Source organism: Aquarana catesbeiana, linkage group LG04, assembly GCF_042186555.1.
Source record: "Aquarana catesbeiana isolate 2022-GZ linkage group LG04, ASM4218655v1, whole genome shotgun sequence".
Taxonomy (NCBI): domain Eukaryota; kingdom Metazoa; phylum Chordata; class Amphibia; order Anura; family Ranidae; genus Aquarana; species Aquarana catesbeiana.
The window spans coordinates 407,810,999-407,832,294 of NC_133327.1; the positions used below are offsets into that span (position 1 = coordinate 407,810,999).

General features: G+C 44.9%; 1 protein-coding gene across 2 annotated transcripts in view; it reads left to right on the forward strand.

The window, feature by feature from the left end:
- The window catches only part of LOC141140271 (enoyl-[acyl-carrier-protein] reductase, mitochondrial-like), a 163,700-nt gene that overhangs the window by 99,440 nt on the left and 42,964 nt on the right, over window positions 1–21,296 (forward strand). For both annotated transcript variants that reach the window (XM_073627253.1, XM_073627254.1), the window contains one exon: window positions 9,043–9,145. In XM_073627253.1, coding sequence (XP_073483354.1) covers window positions 9,043–9,145 — 103 coding nt within the window. The remainder of the gene's footprint in view (window positions 1–9,042; window positions 9,146–21,296) is intronic.

Consider the following 21,296-nt stretch of genomic DNA (forward strand, 5'->3'; position numbering starts at 1 on the left):
TGTAAATGGATAGAAAACTGGCTAATGTCGTGTACACACGATCAGAATTTCGGCCCGCAAAAGACCGATGAGAGTTTTTCGACAGAAAATGTGACTGTGTGTATGCTCCATCGGACTTTTGCTGGCCAAATTCCAGCCAGCAAAAGATTGAGAGCATGCTCTCAATTTTTCGGTCGGCAAAAGTTCCTATTCGAAAATGCGATTGTCTGTGGCAATTCCGACGTGCACAACTCCTACGCATGCTCAGAAACAATTCGACGCATGCTTGGAAGCATTGAACTTCATTTTCTCGGCTCGTTGTAGCGTTGTACATCACTGCGTTCTTGACGGTCGTAAGTTCAGCGAACTTTTGCATGACCGTGTGTATGCAAGGCAAACTTGAGCGGAATCCCATCGGAAAAGCCGTCATATCTTTTTCCCGACGAGAAATCCGATTGTGTGTACGCGGCATAAAGGACAGAATTCAGAGAGTAGTGGTTAATGATTCATACTCTGAATGGTCTAAGGTTATCAGTGGTGTACCCCAAGGTTCAGAGTTGGGACCCTTACTTTTTAATACCTTTATAAATGACATAGGGTCTGGGATTAAATGTACCATTTCTGTCTTTGCAGATGACACTAAACTATGCAGTGGAATAACGTCCTGACATGATGTCTCCAATTTACAAACCGACCTCAATGCACTGTCTAATTGGGCGACTATGTGGCAGATGAGGTTTAATGTTGATAAATGTAAAGTTATGCACGTGGCAGCTAAGAATATGCATGCATCATACATACTAGGGGGAGTACAACTGGGGGAATCAATGGTGGGTGATGGAGAAGAATCTGGGGGTTTTGGTAGATCATAAGTTCAATAATAGCATGCAATGCCAAGATTCGGTTTCCAAAGCGAGCAAAGTCCTTTCTTGTATTAGGAGAAGTATGGACTCCAGTGAGAGAGAGAGATATAATTTTGCCCCTCTACAAATCATTAGTAAGACCTCATCTGGAATATGCAGTTCAGTTTTGGGCACCAGTTCTCAAAAAGAATATCAGGGAACTGGCGAAAGTGCAGAGAAGGGCAACCAAATTGATAAGAGGCATGGAGGAGCTCAGCTATGAGGAAAGATTAGAGGAACTGAATTTATTCTCTCTTGAGAAGAGGAGATTAAGGGGGGATATGATCACCATGTATAAATATATAAGGGGCCCATATAGTGAACTTGGTGTTGAGTACTTGGTGTTGAGTTATTCACTTTACGGTCAACACTGAGGACAAGGGGACACTCTTTTCATCTCCAAATACGGAAAGGTTTCTTCACAGTAAGAGCTGTGAAAATTTGGAATAGACTCCCTCCAGAGGTGGTTCTGGCCAGCTCAGTAGATTACTTTAAGAAAGGCCTGGATTCTTTCCTAAATGTACGTAATATAACTGGATAGTAACATTTATAGGTTAAAGGGTACCTTTTTTGTACTTTTAATGTAGGGCTGCATGCAAAAGTAAAAGTACCTTTGCTTGAGTTTATTTATTATTTCCTGATGATACAGGTTTCTATTAAAATACTTGCTTGGTTGGGCACAGCTTGACCTAAAGCAGAATTAAACGCTCCTATCCTTTAGGGAAACTACCATCTTAGCCTCTGTTTGCTCTGCAGGATCCATGGTACTACACATGTGATTTGTTATGACACCAGCCTTGACAGTTCAGCTGAAAGCACAAACTGTTACATGCCTTGAATGTAATTGTTTTGGGAAGCAGTTAAAAGGTTTAGTTCCGTTTTAAGACCTGGTTCATACCTACAGATGCTACTAGGTGCGTTTCCCCATGTTTTTGCATGCGTTGGGCAGCCCATTCATTTCAATGGGCTGCTCTACACACAAGAAATGCAGAAAAGAAGTCCCTGAATCTTTTCCAAAAACACGCTACAGCACCATGCAATTTTGCATGCACAAAAATGCATGCATTTACAGATGCATGAGGATAACATTAACAATTAACCAGTAGCCAGCCAGCCGCCGTCATTATACTGTGGCACATTGGCTCTCCTGGACAAATCGCTGTAGGTATACGCTGGGCAGCCTAGGGGGCGTGCGCGCGCACCTGCGGCGATCGGATTCGCATCAGAACCGATCAGTCTCCAGGCCCAGGCCAATGATTTCTGGCCTGGACCTGGTGAATGAGAGACTGTCCTCCGCCTGTAAGTGTAAACACAGGCAGAGGAAATTATGTCATCTCCCCTCGTGGAACTTTTTTCGGTTCCAGAGAGAGGACATCTAACCATGAGTTGCACAACACTACACTAACACCAGTACATGTAGGCACACCTGTCACCCCCCGATCGTCCCCCAGTTAACCCCTTCACTCCCTGCCACTGTGTCACCAATTGCAACTTTCAGATTTTTCAATGATCACTGCATTGGCGTCATTTGTGACACAAATAAGTGTTAGGGCAGTTAATAGTAGGCCCCAGTAGGTCTAGGGTACCCCCCCAAACACCCTAATAAAGGTTTAACCCCTTGATCACCCCCCAGTTAATCCTTTTACCCCCTGTCACCAGTGTCACTAATAGGGATGAGCTTCGTGTTCGAGTCGAACCCATACTCGACTCGAACATTGTCTGTTCGCCCATTCGCCGAATTGCGAACGATATGGGCCGTTCGCGCCAAATTCGTGTGGAGCGTCACGGCCCATAATTCACTGCGGCATCGCAGTGCATTGCTGGCTGATGATTGGCCAAGCATGCACTATGACCCGCATGCTTGGCCAATCACAGCGCCGTCTGAACAGAGAGCCGTAATTGGCCAAAGCCAAGGAGGCTTTGGCCAATTATGGCTCAGGGGATTTAGTACACGCCCCACACTATATAAGGCCGCCTGCACAGCGGCCCTGTGTAGTGTGTGTTCCGGCGTTGAAAGAGATAGACAGAGAGACAGTGTCATTTGATTTGAGTTAGATAGATTAGGCAGAACAGTCAGTCAGTTAGCTGCACTTACAGTGTATTGTGTATATATATGCATCCCATGTGTTGCATATATATATATATACACTGTATTCAGTTTAGCTAGATCCGTTCCTGTTATCTTCCTACTGACAGGCAGGCTTGTCTTGTTACAGTATTTACAGCTACCTGAAGAAAATTGCTGGTGTTCTTTTGATCCTATTAGTACCACAGTCAGGCAGCTAGACTATTTACAGTTAGTGCAGTGCCTCCTGCTCACAGTGTTCAGCTAAAACTACAAGTTAGTGGGGTGCATCCTGCTCACAGTGTTCAGCTAAACCTACAAGTTAGTGCGGTGCGTCCTGCTCACAGTGTTCAGCTAAAACTACAATTTAGTGGGGTGCGTCCTGCTCACAGTGTTCAGCTAAACCTACAAGTTAGTGGGGTGCGTCCTGCTCACAGTGTTCATCTAAACCTACAAGTTAGTGGGGTGCGTCCTGCTCACAGTGTTCAGCTAAACCTACAAGTTAGTGTAGTGAGACCTCTGCACAGTGTTCATCTAAAGCTACAAGTTAGTGCAGTGCGTCCTGCTCACAGTGTTCAGCTAGATCCGTATCTGTTATCTTCTTACTGACAGGCAGGCTTGTCTTGTTACAGTATTTACAGCTACCTGAAGAAAATTGCTGGTGTTCTTTTGATCCTATTAGTACCACAGTCAGGCAGCTAGACTATTTACAGTTAGTGCAGTGTGTCCTGCTCACAGTGTTCAGCTAAAACTACAAGTTAGTGGGGTGCGTCCTGCTCACAGTGTTCAGCTAAACCTACAAGTTAGTGGGGTGCGTCCTGCTCACAGTGTTCAGCTAGATCCGTTCCTGTTATCTTCTTACTGACAGGCAGGCTTGTCTTGTTACAGTATTTACAACTACCTGAAGAAAATTGCTGGTGTTCTTTTGATCCTATTAGTACCACAATCAGGCAGCTAGACTATTTACAGTTAGTGCAGTGCATCCTGCTCACAGTGTTCAGCTAAAACTACAAGTTAGTGGGGTGCGTCCTGCTCACAGTGTTCAGCTAAACCTACAAGTTAGTGGGGTGCGTCCTGCTCACAGTGTTCAGCTAAACCTACAAGTTAGTGCGGTGCGTCCTGCTCACAGTGTTCAGCTAAAACTACAAGTTAGTGCTGTGCGTCCTGCTCACAGTGTTCAGCTAAACCTACAAGTTAGTGTAGTGAGACCTCTGCACAGTGTTCATCTAAAGCTACAAGTTAGTGCAGTGCGTCCTGCTCATAGTGTTCAGCTAAAACTACAAATTAGTGCTGTGTGTCCTGCTCACAGTGTTCAGCTAAAACTACAAGTTAGTGTGGTGCGTCCACCTCACAGTGTTCAGCTAAACCTACAATTAATTTTTTTTTGCAAGCTCTGCACAGTGTTCACCTAAAGCTACCTGTAGAAGGTTGGTGGTGTTTTCCTGATCCTATCACTACCGCAGGCAGCTAAAAAAGCTACGAGTTAGTTTTTTGCGAGCTCTGCACAGTGTTCAGCTAAAGCTACCTGTAGAAGGTTGGTGTTGGTGTTGACAGGCAGGCAGTTGATTTTGCTAGCTGCAGTATCAGTACATATATATATATATATATATATATATATATATACAGTATATATATATATATATATATATATATATGCCAGCTTAGTGCAGCTACAGGCCATTAGTATGTCTGGAAGGCCAAGAAGGAGAGGCAGACAGTCACAAGCCAATAAGAGAGGGCAAGCAGGCTCTGTGTCTAGTGCTGGTCGTGGAGACGGTGCATCCTCATCAGCACGTGGCCGTGGGACACGCTTGGCCTTTTTTTCGGCAGCTGGCTGTGTTGAGCCGCAACATGCGGAAGACTTGGTCGAGTGGATGACCAAGCCGTCCTCATCCTCCTCATCCTCTCTCACCCATGCCCAGGGTACTTTGTCTGGCAAAGCAGCGGCCTCTTCCCTCGGCTCAATGTCATCAGTGACTCCTTCCCTAGCCCCACCATGTCCTCCTGAGGAGTCCCTCGAACTGTTTGACCACAGTGTTGGGTACATGCTCCAGGAGGATGCCCAGCGTTTGGAAGGCTCTGATGATGATACTGAGCTCGATGAAGGCAGTAACATGAGCATGGACAGAGGGGGTGCCCAAGAAGGACAGCAATCTGGCAGTCATGCTCCCCCTGCTGCAGCATACTGCCAGGTTTGCTCCAGTGATGAGGAGGGAGGGGATGATGAGGTCACTGATTCAACGTGGGTGCCTGATAGGAGAGAGGAGGAGGAGGCAGCACATCACCAACGAGGCAGGATGCCCTCCAGGGGCCAGCCTAAGGGCAGCACATTGACTGCATCACACCCCAAAGCTCCACATGTGCAGGGCGCTGCAGTCTCTGCGCGTTATTCAAAAAGTTCTTTGGTGTGGGCCTTTTTTGAGACGAGTGCATCAGATCGCACCGCTGCTATTTGCAACATATGTCTCAAGCGTATCTCGCGTGGCGAAAACATCTCCCGCTTGGGTACCACATGCTTGACCAGACATATGTTGACCTGCCATGCAGTTCGTTGGCAAGCGTATCTAAAAGACCCACACCAAAGAACAAAGAGGACCTCTCCTTGCTCCTCATCAGCTGAGATCTCCAACCCCACTATACCTTCAGTCCTCTCTGAGACCTGCACTGAGAGGAATGAAGGTGTAGAATTAGGTGTGTCACAGCCAAGTACTTGTGGGCAATCTGCTTTTGGTACACCGACATCAGATTGTACCAGGCAAATTTCCCTGCCCCAGCTGCTGCACCGCCGAAAGAAGTTTGCTCCCAGCCATCCACATGCCCAGCGGTTGAATGCTAGCTTGGCAAAATTGCTAGCACTTCAACTGCTGCCTTTTCAGTTGGTAGACTCTGCCCCCTTCCGAGAGTTTGTGAAATGTGCGGTTCCTCAGTGGCAGGTACCCAAACGCCACTTTTTCTCACGGAAGGCGATTCCGGCTCTCTACCGGCATGTGGAAGGCAATGTCCATGCCTTGCTGGACAGGGCGGTCAGCGGTAAGGTGCATAACCGTGGAGTGTTCGGCTCATCCCTAGTCACTAATATAGTGTATAGATCTATATTGTGTTCTGCATATTAGTGTCACGGGTTAGCCAGTTAGTTGGTAAGTTTCACTTTCAGTCTTTTATAGCATCAGGGTACCCCCATATATTACCAAATAAAGGTTTCAACCCCTTGATCACCCCCAGTTAACCCTTTCACCCCCTGTCACCAGTGATCACCGTATTAGTGTCACAGGTGAGGCTGGTTAGTTAGTTATTTTTTTATTGCATCAGGGCACCCACCATGTATTACCTAATAAAGGTTTAATCCTCTGATCGCCCAGCAGGTGACATCAGTTTTAGCATCAGTTAGGGTCAGCATCAGCCCCAGGCAGCGTCAGATTAGTGCCAGTAGTGCTAACACCCACGCACGCACCATACACCTCCCTTAGTAGTATAGTGTCTGCACGGTTCAACATCTGATCAGAACTATGTTAGTGTCCCCAGTAGTTTAGGGTTCTCAAAAATGCAGTGTTAGTGGGATCAGCCCAGATACCTGCTAGCACCTGCGTTTAGCCCCTCTACCCAGCCCACCCAGGTGCAGTATCAATCGATCACTGTCACTTACAAAACACAAAACACATAACTGCAGCATTCGCAGAGTCAGCCCTGATCCCTGCGAACACTAAAAAAAATTTTGGTAGTGATTGAAGCAGGCTCTGACAATCAGGTACTCTTTTTGCCTGTGAGTTGCACTAGTTGTACCAGTAAATTTAGAGGCCACAATGTCCAATCGAAGGCACACTTATGAAGAGGCCTACACATTTCTGAGCATGACAGATGAGAGTGAAGAGGAAGTCAACCATCTGCCAGATTCAGCTCACTACATTTGCATTGGGAAGTTGGGGCACAGCACCATCTGGAATTTAAGGAAGGATCCAGTTCGTCCTGACGCTTTGAATAGCACATAAGTGTTCAGGAGAGCCAATTGAAATAGGTATACAGACACTTTTTTGTACCAGCGTCTGACTCTACGGGCAATTAAGTACGTTGCCATCAACTGGTCGTTGAGGTCCACCCTTCCCACAATAAGGTTGTATTCGTGGACACAGAGGGGTTTCTCCACAACACCAGTCGCCGTTGGAATTTGGACTGTCGTATCTGCATGAAGGGAGGACAGAACTAAAACATTCCTTGAATCCCTCCACTTCACTGCAAGCAAATTATTACATCGCAAGCAGGCTCTCTCCCCCAGTCTAAGTCGGGACTACAAGTCGCTAGGGTAAGCCCCGGCGATTGGATCGCACGGTGCTACATGCATCAATTCCACAATCAAAACGGTGACTATAAAGTGGAACCTTTGTGTAATAATTGTCCACGTACAAGTGGTACCCCTTTCCGAATAAGGTTGACACCAAGTCCAAAACAATCTTGACAGTGCTTTCTATGTAGTCTGGGCAGTTCTCAGGCTCCACGTGACTATCTTTTCCCTCGTAAACCATTTGTTTTTTAAAATGAAGAAAGAAAAGTAAAATGTTTTTTTTTTTTTCTTTTTTCAATTTTTAAAACTTTGTGACAAAAAGCGAGATCTGCAAAATACTCAACATGCCTCTCAGCAAATAGCTTGGGTATCTACTTTCCAAAATGGGTGATAGGTAGTGAGGAGCGAAATCACCATTTTACGCCCATAGAAATCCTGAAGGCGGTGCTTGGTTTTCCAGGTCCTGTACGTGGCTAGGCTCCCAAAAAGTCCCACACAAGTGGTATCCCCATACTCAGGAGAAGCAACAGAATGTATTTTGTGGTATAATTTCACATATGCCCATGGCATGTTTGAGCAATATATCATTTAGTGACAACTTTGTGAAAAAAAAAATAATAATACAATTTTTGTCATTTTCCTGAAACTTGTGTCAAAATATAAAATATTTCATGGACTCAACATGCCCCTCAGCAAATAGCTAGGGGTGACTACTTTCCAAAATGGGGTCATTTGGGGGGGTTTTGTGCTATCTTGGCATATCATGGCCTCCAAAACTGCGATAGGTAGTGAGGAGTGAAATCACCATTTTGCACCCTTAGAAAGCCTGAAGGCGGTGCTTGTTTTTTGGGGTCCTGTACGCGGCTAGGCTCCCAAAAAGTCTCACACATGTAGTATCCATGTCCCCAGAAGAAGCAGCAGAATGTATTTTGGGGTGTAATTTCATATATGCATGGCATGTTTGAGCAATATATCATTTCAGTGATAACTTTGTGTAATTTTTTTCTGTCATTTTTCAATCATTTGTGACAAAAAAATTCAATATTTAATGTGCTCAACATGCCTCTCAGCAAATTCCTTGGGGTGTCTATTTTCCAAAATTGGCTCATTTGGGGGGGGGGGTGGTTTGCCCTGCCATTATAGCACCTCAAGAAATGAGATAGACAGTCATAAACTAAAGTTGCGTAAATTCCAGAAAATGTACCCTAGTTTGTAGACGCTATAACTTTTGCACAAACCAACAAATATACGTTTATTGAATTTTATTTTTTTACCCGAGATATGTGGCTGAATGCATTTTTGCCTAAATATATGACTAAAATTGAGTTTATTGTATTTTTTTATAACAAAAATTAGAAAATATTTTTTATTTTCAAAATTTTCAGTCTGTTTTCATTTATAGCACAAAAAATAAAAACCGCAGAGGTGATGAAATACCACCAAAAGAAAGCTCTATTTGTGGGAAAAAAAGGACGCAAATTTTGTTTGGGTACAGCATTGCATGACCACGCAATTACCAGTTAAAGCAGCGCAGTGCCAAATTGTAAAAAGTGCTCTGGTCAGGAAGGGGGCAAATCCATCTGGACCTAAAGTGGTTAATGGCACCGCCATGTGTCAACTAAATGATATCTAATTTCTTTGCGGGTCGGAAAAGCACACAGTTTTGCACTGCAAGACAGATTTTTTCATTTTCCTGTAGTTGAGCTTTAAATAAAAAACGAATGCGGTCAAGACTAAGACTGGTAAGCAGCAATAAATGCCATTTTTGTTCTTGAATTTATATATGCTTCCAATAAGCCTAATTTTTTTCTTATTCCAAGGTGATACTGTCATTCAAAATGGTGCAAACAGTGGTGTGGGACAAGCTGTGATACAGATTTGTGCATCAATGGGAGTAAATACTATTAACATCATTAGAGACAGGTAAGAGTTAAACTACATGGACACTTGTGTTAACATTATACAGATACAAATAAGTAAATTACAAAATTCATAACAGCACTGTAATAGGATATGTCATGCCACAGCCAAGGTTACAGCAGAGACTCAAGGAAGGTCTGGCAAACATCCTTCTTAACCCTGTTTTGGTAGGACTGGCTAAATGTTTGGTTCCAGAAAGGGATATAGAAAATCTTGGATTAGGACATGACATGGTGAGATTTGAGGAGGAATTCAACACAAACCTTCACTTGGCCTCTGCAGGAAAAAACAGCAGGCTTGCTATAATAACATCTCCCCAGTAGTGCATACTGTACACTGTTCTTCTAGGTATGGTTCCTCTACGTCACCTGACTGTTGTCAGTCAAAAGATTGTAGCCATTGATCCTATCGGGCGAAATCCGAAATCTGTTTGAGCTCCGTCCCTCGAGACCTGTGTCCCCTGGAGGAAAGTGAGATTACTAAAATTACGGTGTTTCAATATCTACTCATGCAGCTCAGCACAAATAAAAACTCAAGTGTGTTTCTTTAGTGCCACGTTTGTGCTGTTTTGTGCCATAAAAATTTACATTTGTGCTGCTTTTATTTTTAAGATATTCGCAATCATTTTTTCCAGACTATGACATCACCTAGCCCCCCCACAACAGCCAAATGGCACGAAACTGGTCTCATTGGTTAGTGCTACGTTTGTGCTGTTTTGTGCTGTTTAAATTTCCATTCTATCTTTTATCATTTTTACGTTATTAGTGATTTATTAAAGGTCACCAAAGGTCACTCAGCCCCCCTACAACACCCAAATGACACGAAACTGGTCTCGTTGGTTAGTGCTACATTTGTGCTGGTTTGTGCACAAAAATAAAAACAAAGCTGTTATAACTAAAAAACCAAAACAGCACAAATACAAATTTTAGCAACACAAACCAGCACAAATGAGGCACTAACCAACCAGCCCAATTTCGTATCATTTGGGTGTTGTAGGGGGGTGTGGTGACCTTTGGTGACCTTTAATAAATTATTAATAAACGCAAAAACTATAAAAGATAGAACGGAAATTTAAACAGCACAAACATAGCAATAAAGAAACACACTTGAGTTTTTATTTGTGCTGATTGTAGGGGGGGGCAAAGAGGGTGGGGTTTAAAAAAAAACAGTTATAACTTAAAAACCATAACAGCACAAATAAAAATTTTAGCAGCACAAACGTAGCACTAACTAATGAGACCAGTTTTGTGTCATTTGGGTGTTGTAGGGGGCTGAGTGACCTTTGGTGACCTTTAATAAAGCACTAATAATGCAAAAACGATAAAAGATAGAACGGAAATTTTAGCAGTACAAAACAGCACAAACGTAGCACTAACCAATGAGACCAGTTTTGTGTCATTTGGGTGTTGTAGGGGGGCTGAGTGACCTTTGGTTACCTATAATAAATCATTAATAATGCAAAAACGATAAAGGATAGAACAGAAATTTTAGCAGCACAAAACAGCACAAACGTAGCACTAACCAACGAGACCAGTTTTGTGCCTCAGTGTTATCGGTGGTAGCTTCCTTTATCACTCTTAATGCACTATTGAGATTATATTTGGATGTTGATTTCCAGTTGATTGAAACCGATATATCAACAACACTCTTTTGTCACATATTGGATTTTTTTAATCTTTTATTGTTCTGGACTTTATTTAAAGTTTCTAATCATTTCCTTTAGAGTGGACTTTAACCACGTCTCTTATGCCGCATACACAAGCGGGCTTTTCGACCGGACTGGTCCGACGGACCGAGTCCGGCGAACAATTCGACAGCGTGTGGGCTTCATTGGCCCTGCAGTGGACTTTTTCGGTCGAAAATTTGACGGACTTTAGATTTGGAACATGTTTCAAATCTTTACGTCGGAACTCCGCCGGACCCAGTTCCTATCAAAAAGTCCGCTCGTCTGTATGCTAGCCCGATGGATGAAAACTGACGCTAGGGCAGCTATTGGCTACTGGCTATCAAATTCCTTATTTTAGTCCGGTCGTACGTCATCACGTACGAATCCGTCAGACTTTGGTGTGATCATGTATAGGCAAGTCCGTTCCTTGGGAAAGTCCGTCGGAAGTCCGCCAAAAGTCCGTCGGATAAACCGTCGGACCAGTCCGGTTGAAAAGTCCGCTCGTGTGTACGCGGCATTAGTGTGGTTTTTACAACGTGGACATTTTTTGCACTATATATATATATATATATATATATATATATATACTGTATATATATAATGTTTTCTTACATTACACTAGTTATTTTCATTTGGAATAAATACCAACTGTATTTAGCGCTGCACCTTTTTTACTTAATCTCTGTTATCTACAATTGTCACTTGTGGTGCTGGCAGCTGTTTTCCATTACACTGACAGCGCTGTATTTATCAGAAATCTTAAAACATCCTTCTTAACCCTGTTTTGGTAGGACTGGCTAAATGTTTGGCTCCAGAAAGGGATATAGAAAATCTTGCATTAGGACATGACATGGTGAGATTTGAGGAGGAATTCAACACAAACCTGCACTTGGAAAAAACAGCAGGCTTGCTATAATAACATCTCCCCAGCAGTGCATACTGTACCCTGTTCTTCTAGGTATGGAGGAGCATATTTTTCATCTAGGTTAACAACATTGATGCTTAGTGCTGTCACATGGTGCTAGAAAGAGTCCTCGGCCTTGTGTAAGCTCCAGCTACAGTGATCCAGAGTTACACCATGCTATCTTTTTCCACTCTAAAGGACTGGGCAGAGTGATGGAAAGTGAAGCATAGGTAAGTATTGCAGTTGGGGAAGGTGGCATTAAATCGAATTAAAAGAAAGGCATCAAAGGAAATGTCATAAATAATTTTAGAAAGTATTATTATACTGAAAGGGTAGTTAATGCTTGGAATAAACTTCCAGCATAGGTAGTGAGCCAGTCAACAGTAAATGGCTTCAAACATGCTTGGGACAAACATAAATTTATACTCAGACAAAAAAGTAAAAAAAAAAAAAAAAAAGGGGGCTACTCAGACTTTTTTCTGCCCTCACTGTTCTATGTTTCTCTGAATCAGGAGAATTCATAAAGAGTGTCTAATGCCCTGTACACACGACCAGTTTTACCATCTGAATAAACTCCGACGGTTTCTCAACGGAATTCCGCTCAAGCGGTCTTGCCTACACACGGTCACACCAAAGTCTGACTGTCCAGCACGTGGTGACATACAACTGGTATGACGGGACTAGAAAAAAGGAAGTGCAATAGCCAGTAGCCAATAGCTTCTGTCTCGTACTTGCTTCAGAGCATGCGTTGGTTTTGGTCCGTCGGAACAGCATACAGACAAGCGGTTTTCCCGATAGGAATTGGTTCCATCGGAAATATTTAGAACATGTTCCATTTCTAGGTCCATCAGAATCTTCGAAAAAAAGTCCGATGAGGCATACACACAATCGGAATAGACAATGAAAAGCTTCCGTCTGACTCTTTCTGTCGGACATTCCGCTCGTGTGTACGCGGCATAAGATATACTTTAGAAATCCAACATACCTGCACAGTACATATGTCAGTGTGGGTGACAGATTATGTATCTGTTGTAGACTGTTGAGTTTGGAGGCACACCATACAGACACTCCACCCTCATTGTAGCTGTGCCTTATCCCTGCTGCTACACCTGTCAGACAGCACAGCGGTAGAAAGTTTTGTATCTGGGGTGGAGCCTGATGGGGATTCACAGTCTCTAGTTCCCCGTCAGGTTCACTCCCCTTGTGAATAACAGCAGTCAGTGGGCTGATCTTTAGCCAATAGACAGTCTGCTATTGGCTATAGAATTTGCCACTGCCTGCTGTCAGTAACAAGGTGAGAGTGGACCTGATGGGGAATTAGTGTCTGATTTTCCCATCGGGCTTCACCCACTGCAGTGTCACTGGATGCTAGGAGGCTGATGGATGTGAAGCTTACAGCATCCTTAACAACCAGTGATGTGATTGGGAGAAGGTAGCGGCAGCTACAGTAATATGCTTTGCTGCTACACTGTGTACAGGGACAGGCCCCTCTCTTCCCTCTGTCCCTCAGTTATTGATTGTGTTTCCCACAAGATGGCAGCAAAACCGTTTGTTATTTTTTTCCCTAGGCCAAAGTCTGGGACCGAGGTCTCCCCCTGGAAAGTCAGAGAAAGGCAGTCAGTGGAGGCTGCAGGGTCTGGCAGAGCTTAGCTCTTTCCAGGGGGGATATATTCTCCTTTTTTTAGTAAAGTCTCAGGGAAAGGTGGCTGTGAATAGCCCCAGGGACCTTCGGCTAAGAACCTCCCTGGATCCTGACAATGGGGGGAATCGCTTACGGAAGTCCATTGGAGAAGCTTCCCCCCCGAGACACTGGTGGCTGTGGATACGGTGAGGGTCTCCACAGCCCCAGGGACCTTCTGTCCCACTCTCTCCTCCTACCTGACAGTGTCGGATGGATTAGGAGGGGCTGCTGGAGTATCTCCCTCGAGGGGGTTTGTGCCCTCATGCGGAGTGTTCGGGTCTGCTTGGCGTGGCTCCATGAGAGCAGAGGAGGAAGAAAAATTCTCCAGGCTAGGCGTTGTGGGAGCCGGCATCGTTTGGGTCAGACTGCGCATGTCTGGAAGGGACGGCGCACATGTATGACGTCATTTCCGCCGACCTCTAGGCTACGGCAAAATGGCGGCTAGACAGTGCGGTAGGCTGATAAAAAGCAGTAATGGAGCAGGGGTCTGCGGCCCCGTGTTCCCGCCGGCCTTTTTACAGCGATCTACCTATTGGCGATCCGCTAGAGGAATGGGGATGGAAGACGGACCGAAAGTAGCAGCATCAGAGATCACCACATGGGGTGAGTGACTCGGCTGGTGGGGGGAGAGGATGTGAGGTGGCTCTATTTCCCTCTCCCCTTCACAGGATCCCCCTAGAGGGTAAATGCTCCTGGGCAGGACCCTGGCAAAAGACAGACACAGAGTGTTCTCTATTTTCTTTTGTTTTTCAGAAACTGATTGCCCTGTTCATGACGTCAGCCAGTAGATCTAAGAAAGCCACAGCTAAATCTAAACGCTGTGGTAACTGTAATGAGAAACTCCCACCAGACCACGCTAAACCCTTTTGCTTTAGATGCATTTATAGGTTAGCGGGAAATGGAATCTGCGCAGGCTATGAAAGAATTCGGGCGCTACAGGCTGAGATGCTAGCGACCCTCCAGTCATTTAAAGCCTCGGTGGAGAAGCGGCAAGAGGCCCCTTCCACAGAAAAATGTATAATACCTCTAAGGGGATTTTTAAGGCAATGAATTCAAAAAATATTTACAATAAAATCAGTTTTATTTAATGTTATTCAGCGTTAAAAAGTGTATGAATTTTTTAAATTTTTCACAGATAATCATATAGGTCAGTAAACATAGAACAAAAAAATAAATAGTAAGATAAATTCCACAGCATGTAGTAATTCTACAAATACATCCAATACAAAAATGAATATAGAGAATTGCATGTAGGAAATGACTTGAGGAAGAATGTGATGTATCACACTACCCAGTGCGGTCACCCTAGATGGCCACCCTGGTGTGAGGTAGTGGAATTCCAAAAGGCCCCTTCCACTAGGGAGAGCTCCCCTTCGCAGGAAGGGACCCTGGCAAACCACACTGAGGGGTCCCAGGCGTTGGCCCCATATTCTTATGAAGAGGCAGAGGCCTCGGATCAGAACTCTCGTGAGGAAGGAGAGGATTCTGACTTTGACAGTGAGCTGGGGACAAGCCAGGGAGGACATCTCTTCGCATCTGAAGATATGGAGAGTCTCCTCAAGGCTATCTATACCTCTGAGGGTATTCAGATACCCACTACCCAAGTCTCAGCACAAGATAAGCTATACAGGGGACTTGGCAGACCTCAGGCCAAATCTTTCCCAGTACACCAGTCCCTTAAGGATATTATCCTTAGAGAATGGAAAGAACCAGAGTGGAAGGTTTTAAAATTAAAGGCCTGGAAGCGTAAATGTCCTTTTAAAGCAGAGGAGGAAGAAAAATTCTTTAAAATTCCACGTTTTGATGTTTCCCTAGCACAAGTCTCCAAACATTCAGATCTCTTCTTTGAAGATTCTGGAAATATCCGGGATCAAATGGATAAAAGGTCAGAAACCTTATTGCGCAAAGCCTGGGATGCCAATGCTGCAGCTATGGGTCCAGCAGTGGCTGCCGCTTATGTCGCCAGGAATACTGATACATGAGTCAGCAGATTGTTAGACCATGTGGCACGAGTAAATAAATCCAAGTAGGTGTAGTTTCCTTGGAGGTTATTGGAAAAGCTGTAGCTTACCTAGCAGATGCGGCGGTAGAGATAGTTAGAACGACTGCTAAATCGGCAGCTCTTCTAAACTCCGCCAGAAGAGCCCTTTGGGTTAAAACCTGGGATGGGGATTTTACTTCTAAATCACATCTCTGTGGGATACCCTTTGAGGGCTCTTTACTCTTTGGGTCCGGCCTAGAACAGGTCTTATCCCGTTCGTCTAATAAGGGCAAAAAATTCCCAACAAAACCCAAGAGGGATGGGGGGAAAAAACATTTTTCAAGGCCCCCAGTCAAAGGACCGCTTTAAGGGAAAGAAGGAGCCTAGAAAGAAGTGAGGGTTCAGCAAGGGCAAAGGAAAAGGGGGTATTCTTTTTTCCGGGGCCGGACCTTCCAACAAAGAGTCTAAATGACGCCAACATAAAGGTTGGTGGAAGGCTCCCGTGGTTCCTACCCCAATGGGAGGCAATCACACAGAGCCCTTACATTCTAAGTCTGATAAAGGAGGGTTACAGACTGGAACTTTTGTCCATTCCCCCTCCGAACTTTATCCTTACTCATCTCCCCAGGGACCCACTGAAGGCAGAGGGCCTTCTGGAGAGTATCAGTGTACTGGCAGAACAGGAAGTTATTGTCTCTGTTCCTGTGGGTCAGATTGGCCGTTGGTTTTATTCCCACATATTTGTGGTACCCAAACCCTCGGGCAAGTTTTGACTAATTATAAATTTAAAGAAATTAAACCAGTTCTTACTCTACAAAAAAATTCAGAATGGAAAGCATTTACACGGTCAGAAGACACGTCCAAGAAGGCATTTTCATGATCACGCTAGACCTAAAAGATGCTTATTTACATGTACCCATTGCCCCGAAACACCAGAAATATCTGTGTTTCGCGGTTCAGACAGACCAGGAGGTCCAACACTGGCAGTTCAGGGCACTCTCCTTCGGCTTAGCAGCCAGCCCGAGGATCTTTACAAAGGTCCTCGCCAAAGTGGTGTCATTTCTACACCTACAGGGGATAGCTTTGATCCCGTACCTGGACGACATGCTAATTTACAGCCCAACCCAAGAACAGCTCCAGTCCGACCGAGACAGGGTGCTGTCATCTCTAAAGACCCTGGGTTGGTTGGTCAGCCAGGAGAAGTCCTCCCTGGATGCTGCACAATCCAAGATTTTCCTGGGGTGCCGGATAGACACGGTGACCCAGAGAATCTTCCTTCCCCAAGAAAAGATTACAAAAGTGCAGAGGGCCGTGTCCACTCTTCAAGAGAGAGAAGAGGCCTCTTTGAGGACCATCATGAGTATTTTGGGGCTGATGTCATCTTGCATCCTTGCGGTCCATTGGGCCCAGTTCCACTCTCGGGGGCTCCAGGGATTCCTTCTCTCCTCTTGGGATGGGAGAAGGGGATCCCTGGATATAAGGGTATCCCTCTCGAGGGAGGTAAAAAACTCCCTGGACTGGTAACTACAGACGCAAGTGCCTGAGGCTGGGGAGCTCATCTAGGAGATCTTTTCGCCCAGGGTCCTTGGGACCGGGAGCAGACCTTGGCCTCCTCCGATTTCAGAGAGCTGCTGGTGGTCGGAAAAGCATTAAGTTTTTCAGGGATCAAATTCGGGGTCAAGAAGTACAAATCTTCTCAGACAACGCAGTAACCATGTCCTATCTAAACCACCAGGGGGGAACAAGGTCCAGCAAGTTAATGGGACTGACCCAGGAAATCCAGGGATAAGTGGAGGAAACAGTTGTCTCAATTAAAGCAGTCCACATAAGAGGGTCCCTCAATGTGCGGGCAGATTTTCTCAGCAGGCAACCCATTCATCAGGGGGAGTGGGAGCTGAGCAACGAGGTATTTTCTCTAGTTTTCCAATGCTTTGGCAAGCCGAAGATAGACTTGTTTGCCTCCAAGAAGAACAGGAAGGTACACAAGTTCTTCTCCCTGGCCAGGGGACAGGGCTCCAGGGGAGTCGATGCACAAGCCCAAAGCTGGGATTTTGCCCTAACATATGCGTTTCCTCTCCTGGTGCTTATTCCCTGGGTTCTACAGAACCTATCCCGGTCAGATGGGTGCCTTATTCTAATTACGCACTGGTGGCTGAGACGGGCATGGTTCCCCGCTCTGAAGAGATGGTTGGTAGCTCCTCCATTCCATCTCCCCTACAGTTGCTATCTCCTCCACCAGGGCCAGTTTTAAACCCCGATCCCGGCTTTTTTTCTCTGACGGCCTGGTGTTTGAAAGGGAAATCAGTGATCAATACACTTTTGTCAAGCAGAAAGCCAGTCACTAGACAGATTTACGCTAAGGTCTGGAGGGTCTTCTCTCGCTGGGCTCAGTCTAGAGAAGGCTCTCTTCAGATAATGGACAAGGAAAAATTACTCCTGCGCTTGTGAGGGTCTGATTTGATTTTGGGAAGAGTAGTATTGTGAACTGTAACTAAGCTAGAAGAGATGGTAATGCTTGTCCCGCTGCCCAGAGAATGACCCCGGGGTGGTCAGGTAGGCTAAGTGGAGAATGATGGATGAAGGGCGCGTGATCAAGCTCACATCAAAACATAGAAAATTTAAAATTTATTTCAGAGGAAATAAAGAGCAAATAAAAACAGTAGGATAATACCAATACTACGTATCATGCAAACAGGTGACAAAATATAAAAGACATCAAGAATTAAAAATGGGTTAAAAATATATCAAGAGCCCATGTTTAGGCAGGTATTTAGAGTTGGCTAACGCGTTTCGAGGATGACCTCTTCATCAGAGCCTGTTTGAGAACCAGGGTGCAGTCTTTAATCGCCTGTAGGCCAAAGTATGTACATCAACATGATGGCTAGTTGGACAAAGCGGCCTGAAATGGAAGATGCGGTTTTCTGTGTTCCATACCAGTCCACCATCAAGCGTTCTATGTGATAGTATATGGTGTGTGGGTTCTCCTTTAAGTATGTAGAGATTGGTTATGGGGTGGTGTGAACCTGTCACTGGCTGGGTGGAGGGAAGATCTTTTGTCTTGTAGCACTCCTGGAAAGGTATTGTCCAGTAAATGGAGGATGGAGGGGGGTAGAGGTCTCACGAGAGAATGCTGCAGCCGTGTGTGTTCGCAGCAGTCACTCTGTCTTATGTTTTGATGTGAGCTTGATCACGCGCCCTTCATCCATCATTCTCTTCAGATAATCCCAGCGGTCCTGGATTTTTTCCAGGATGGGGCTGACCAGGGTTTAGCAGTCAATACCCTCAGAGTTCAGATTGCAGCCTTGTCAGTCTTTCTGGATAGTAAACTGGCTCTTAACCCCGTCATAAAAAGTTTTTTGTCGGCTAGGGAGAGAGTTACCCCCGTGAAAACCAACAGGTTTCCACCATGGGATTTATCCTTAGTATTAGATGCCCTAACTAAGGGGCCTCTTGGCTCAAGTTTCAGTTCATTTTCTTTCCCTTAAGATGGCTTTCCTTCTGGCGATCACGACGGCCAGAAGAGTCAGCAACCTACAGGCTCTGACAATAAAATAGCCCTTTTTGTTGTTTCTGGAGGATAGGGTAATCCTCAGACAGGAACCTTTATATTTGCCAAAAGTGACCTCGGATATTCACAGGTCACAGGAGATTATTCTCCCCTCTTTTTGTCAGTTTCCTAAAAATGATAAGGAAGAAAAGTTTCATTTATTGGATGTTAGAAGATGTCTATTGGGCTATTTAGAAAGAGTGAGTGAGTTCAGAAGGTCAAACCATTTGCTAGGGTCTTCAGGCCTTCAAGCCAACGACAGCCAGGTGGATTAAACAGACTATCACTATAGCCTATGAGCATTCGGGCAAGCCTATCCCAACTCATTTAAAAGCTCACTCAACTAGATCTCTGGCGACCGTCTGCGCAGAGAGGGCAGGCGCTTTGATTGATCAAATCTGCAGAGCAGCAACTTGGACAGTTGTCCTCACAGGACTTGGCGTTTGGCAGGAAGGTCCTACAGGCAGTGGCCCCACCCTAAGGTAGGCCTGAACTTTTTGTTCATCGTCTCAGGTGTGCCATCCTGGAAGATGACTGGAGAAAATTAACGGGTTTTCTAGGAAATCTTCCAGGACGGCAGGCCTACTTTCCTAACCCTAATTGTTAGTGGTGTGTTTTTTTCACAGATTGTACCCTCTGGCACCGGTGTGGGTGTATACTTTGTTATAACTGAGGGACAGAGGGGAGGGAGGGGCCTTTTAAACCTTATTATTGATTGTGTTTCCTGTCACATGGGACTCGTCATCTCAGGTGTGCTGGAAGATTTCCTAGAAAACCTGTTACCGGTAAGTGTAACTGGTAATTTTCTCCAGTCATCTTCCAGGATGGCACACCTGAGACGATGAACAAGAAGTACCGGTAAGTGTAACTGGTAATTTTTTTGCAATGTAAGGATTTTATAGCTGCCTATTACTATAATAGGGACTGCAGCATAAATAATCACATAGTGCTGACTAGGGATGAGCCGAACACCCCCTGTTCGGTTCGCACCAGAACTTGCGAACAGGCAAAAAATTTGTGCGAACACCGTTAAAGTCTATGGGACACGAACATGAATAATCAAAAGTGCTAATTTTAAAGGCTTATATGCAAGTTATTGTTATAAAAAGTGTTTGGGGACCTGGGTCCTGCCCCAGGGGATATGTATCAATGCAAAAAAAAGTTTTAAAAACGGCTGTTTTTTTGGGAGCAGTGATTTTCATAATGCTTAAAGTGAAACAATAAAAAGTGTAATATCCCTTTAAATTTCATACCTGGGGGGTGTCTATAGTATGCCTGTAAAGGGGCTCATGTTTCCCGTGTTTAGAACAGTCTGACAGCAAAATTACATTCCAAAGGAAAAAAAGTCATTTAAAACTACTCGCGGCTAATAATGAATTGCCGGTCCGACAATACACATAAAAGTTCATTGATAAAATTGGCATGGGAATTCCCCACAGGGGAACCCTGAACCAAAATTAAAAAAAAAAATGACATGGGGGGTCCCCCTAAATTCCATACCAGGCCCTTCAGGTCTGGTATGGATATTAGGGGAACCCCGGCCAAAATTGAAAAAAAAAATGGCATGGGGCCCCCCTCAAAATCTATACCAGACCCTTCAGGTCTGGTAAGGATTTTAAGGGGAACCCCGCACCAAATTTTTTTTTTAAAAATAGCGTGGGGTCCCCCTAAAAATCCATACCAGACCCTTATCCGAGCACGCAACCTGGCAGGCCGCAGGAAAAGAGGGGGGGACGAGAGAGCAGCCCCCTCCTCCTGAACTGTACCAGGCCACATGCCCTCAACATTGGGAGGGCCTCATCCCCACAACCCTTGCCCGATGGTTGTGGGGGTCTTTGGACAGGGGGCTTATCGGAATCTGGAAGCCCCCTTTAACAAGGGGATCCCCAGATCCCCGCCCTCCCCCCTATGTGAAATGGTAAGGGGGTACAAAAGTACCCCTACCATTTCACAAAAAGACTGTCAAAAATGTTAAAAATGACAAGAGACAGTTTTTGACAATTCCTTTATTTAAATGCTTCTTCTTTCTTCTTTCTTCTATCTTCTATCTTCCTTCGGTTTCTTCCTCCATCTTCTTCTTCTTCTGGTTCTTCTGGTTCTTCTGGTTGTGTGTGGGCTTCATCGGACCTGCAGCAGACTTTTTCGGTCAAAAATCAGATGGACTTTAGATTTGGAACATGTTTCAAATCTTTCCGATGGACTCGAGTCCGGTCGAAAAATCTGCTCGTCTGTATGCTAGTCCGACGGACAAAAAACGACGCTTGGGCAGCTATTGGCTACTGGCTATCAACTTCCTTATTTTAGTCCGGTCATACGTCATCAGGTACGAATCCTTCGGACTTTGGCAAGTCCGTTCGTTCGAAAGTCCGTCGGAA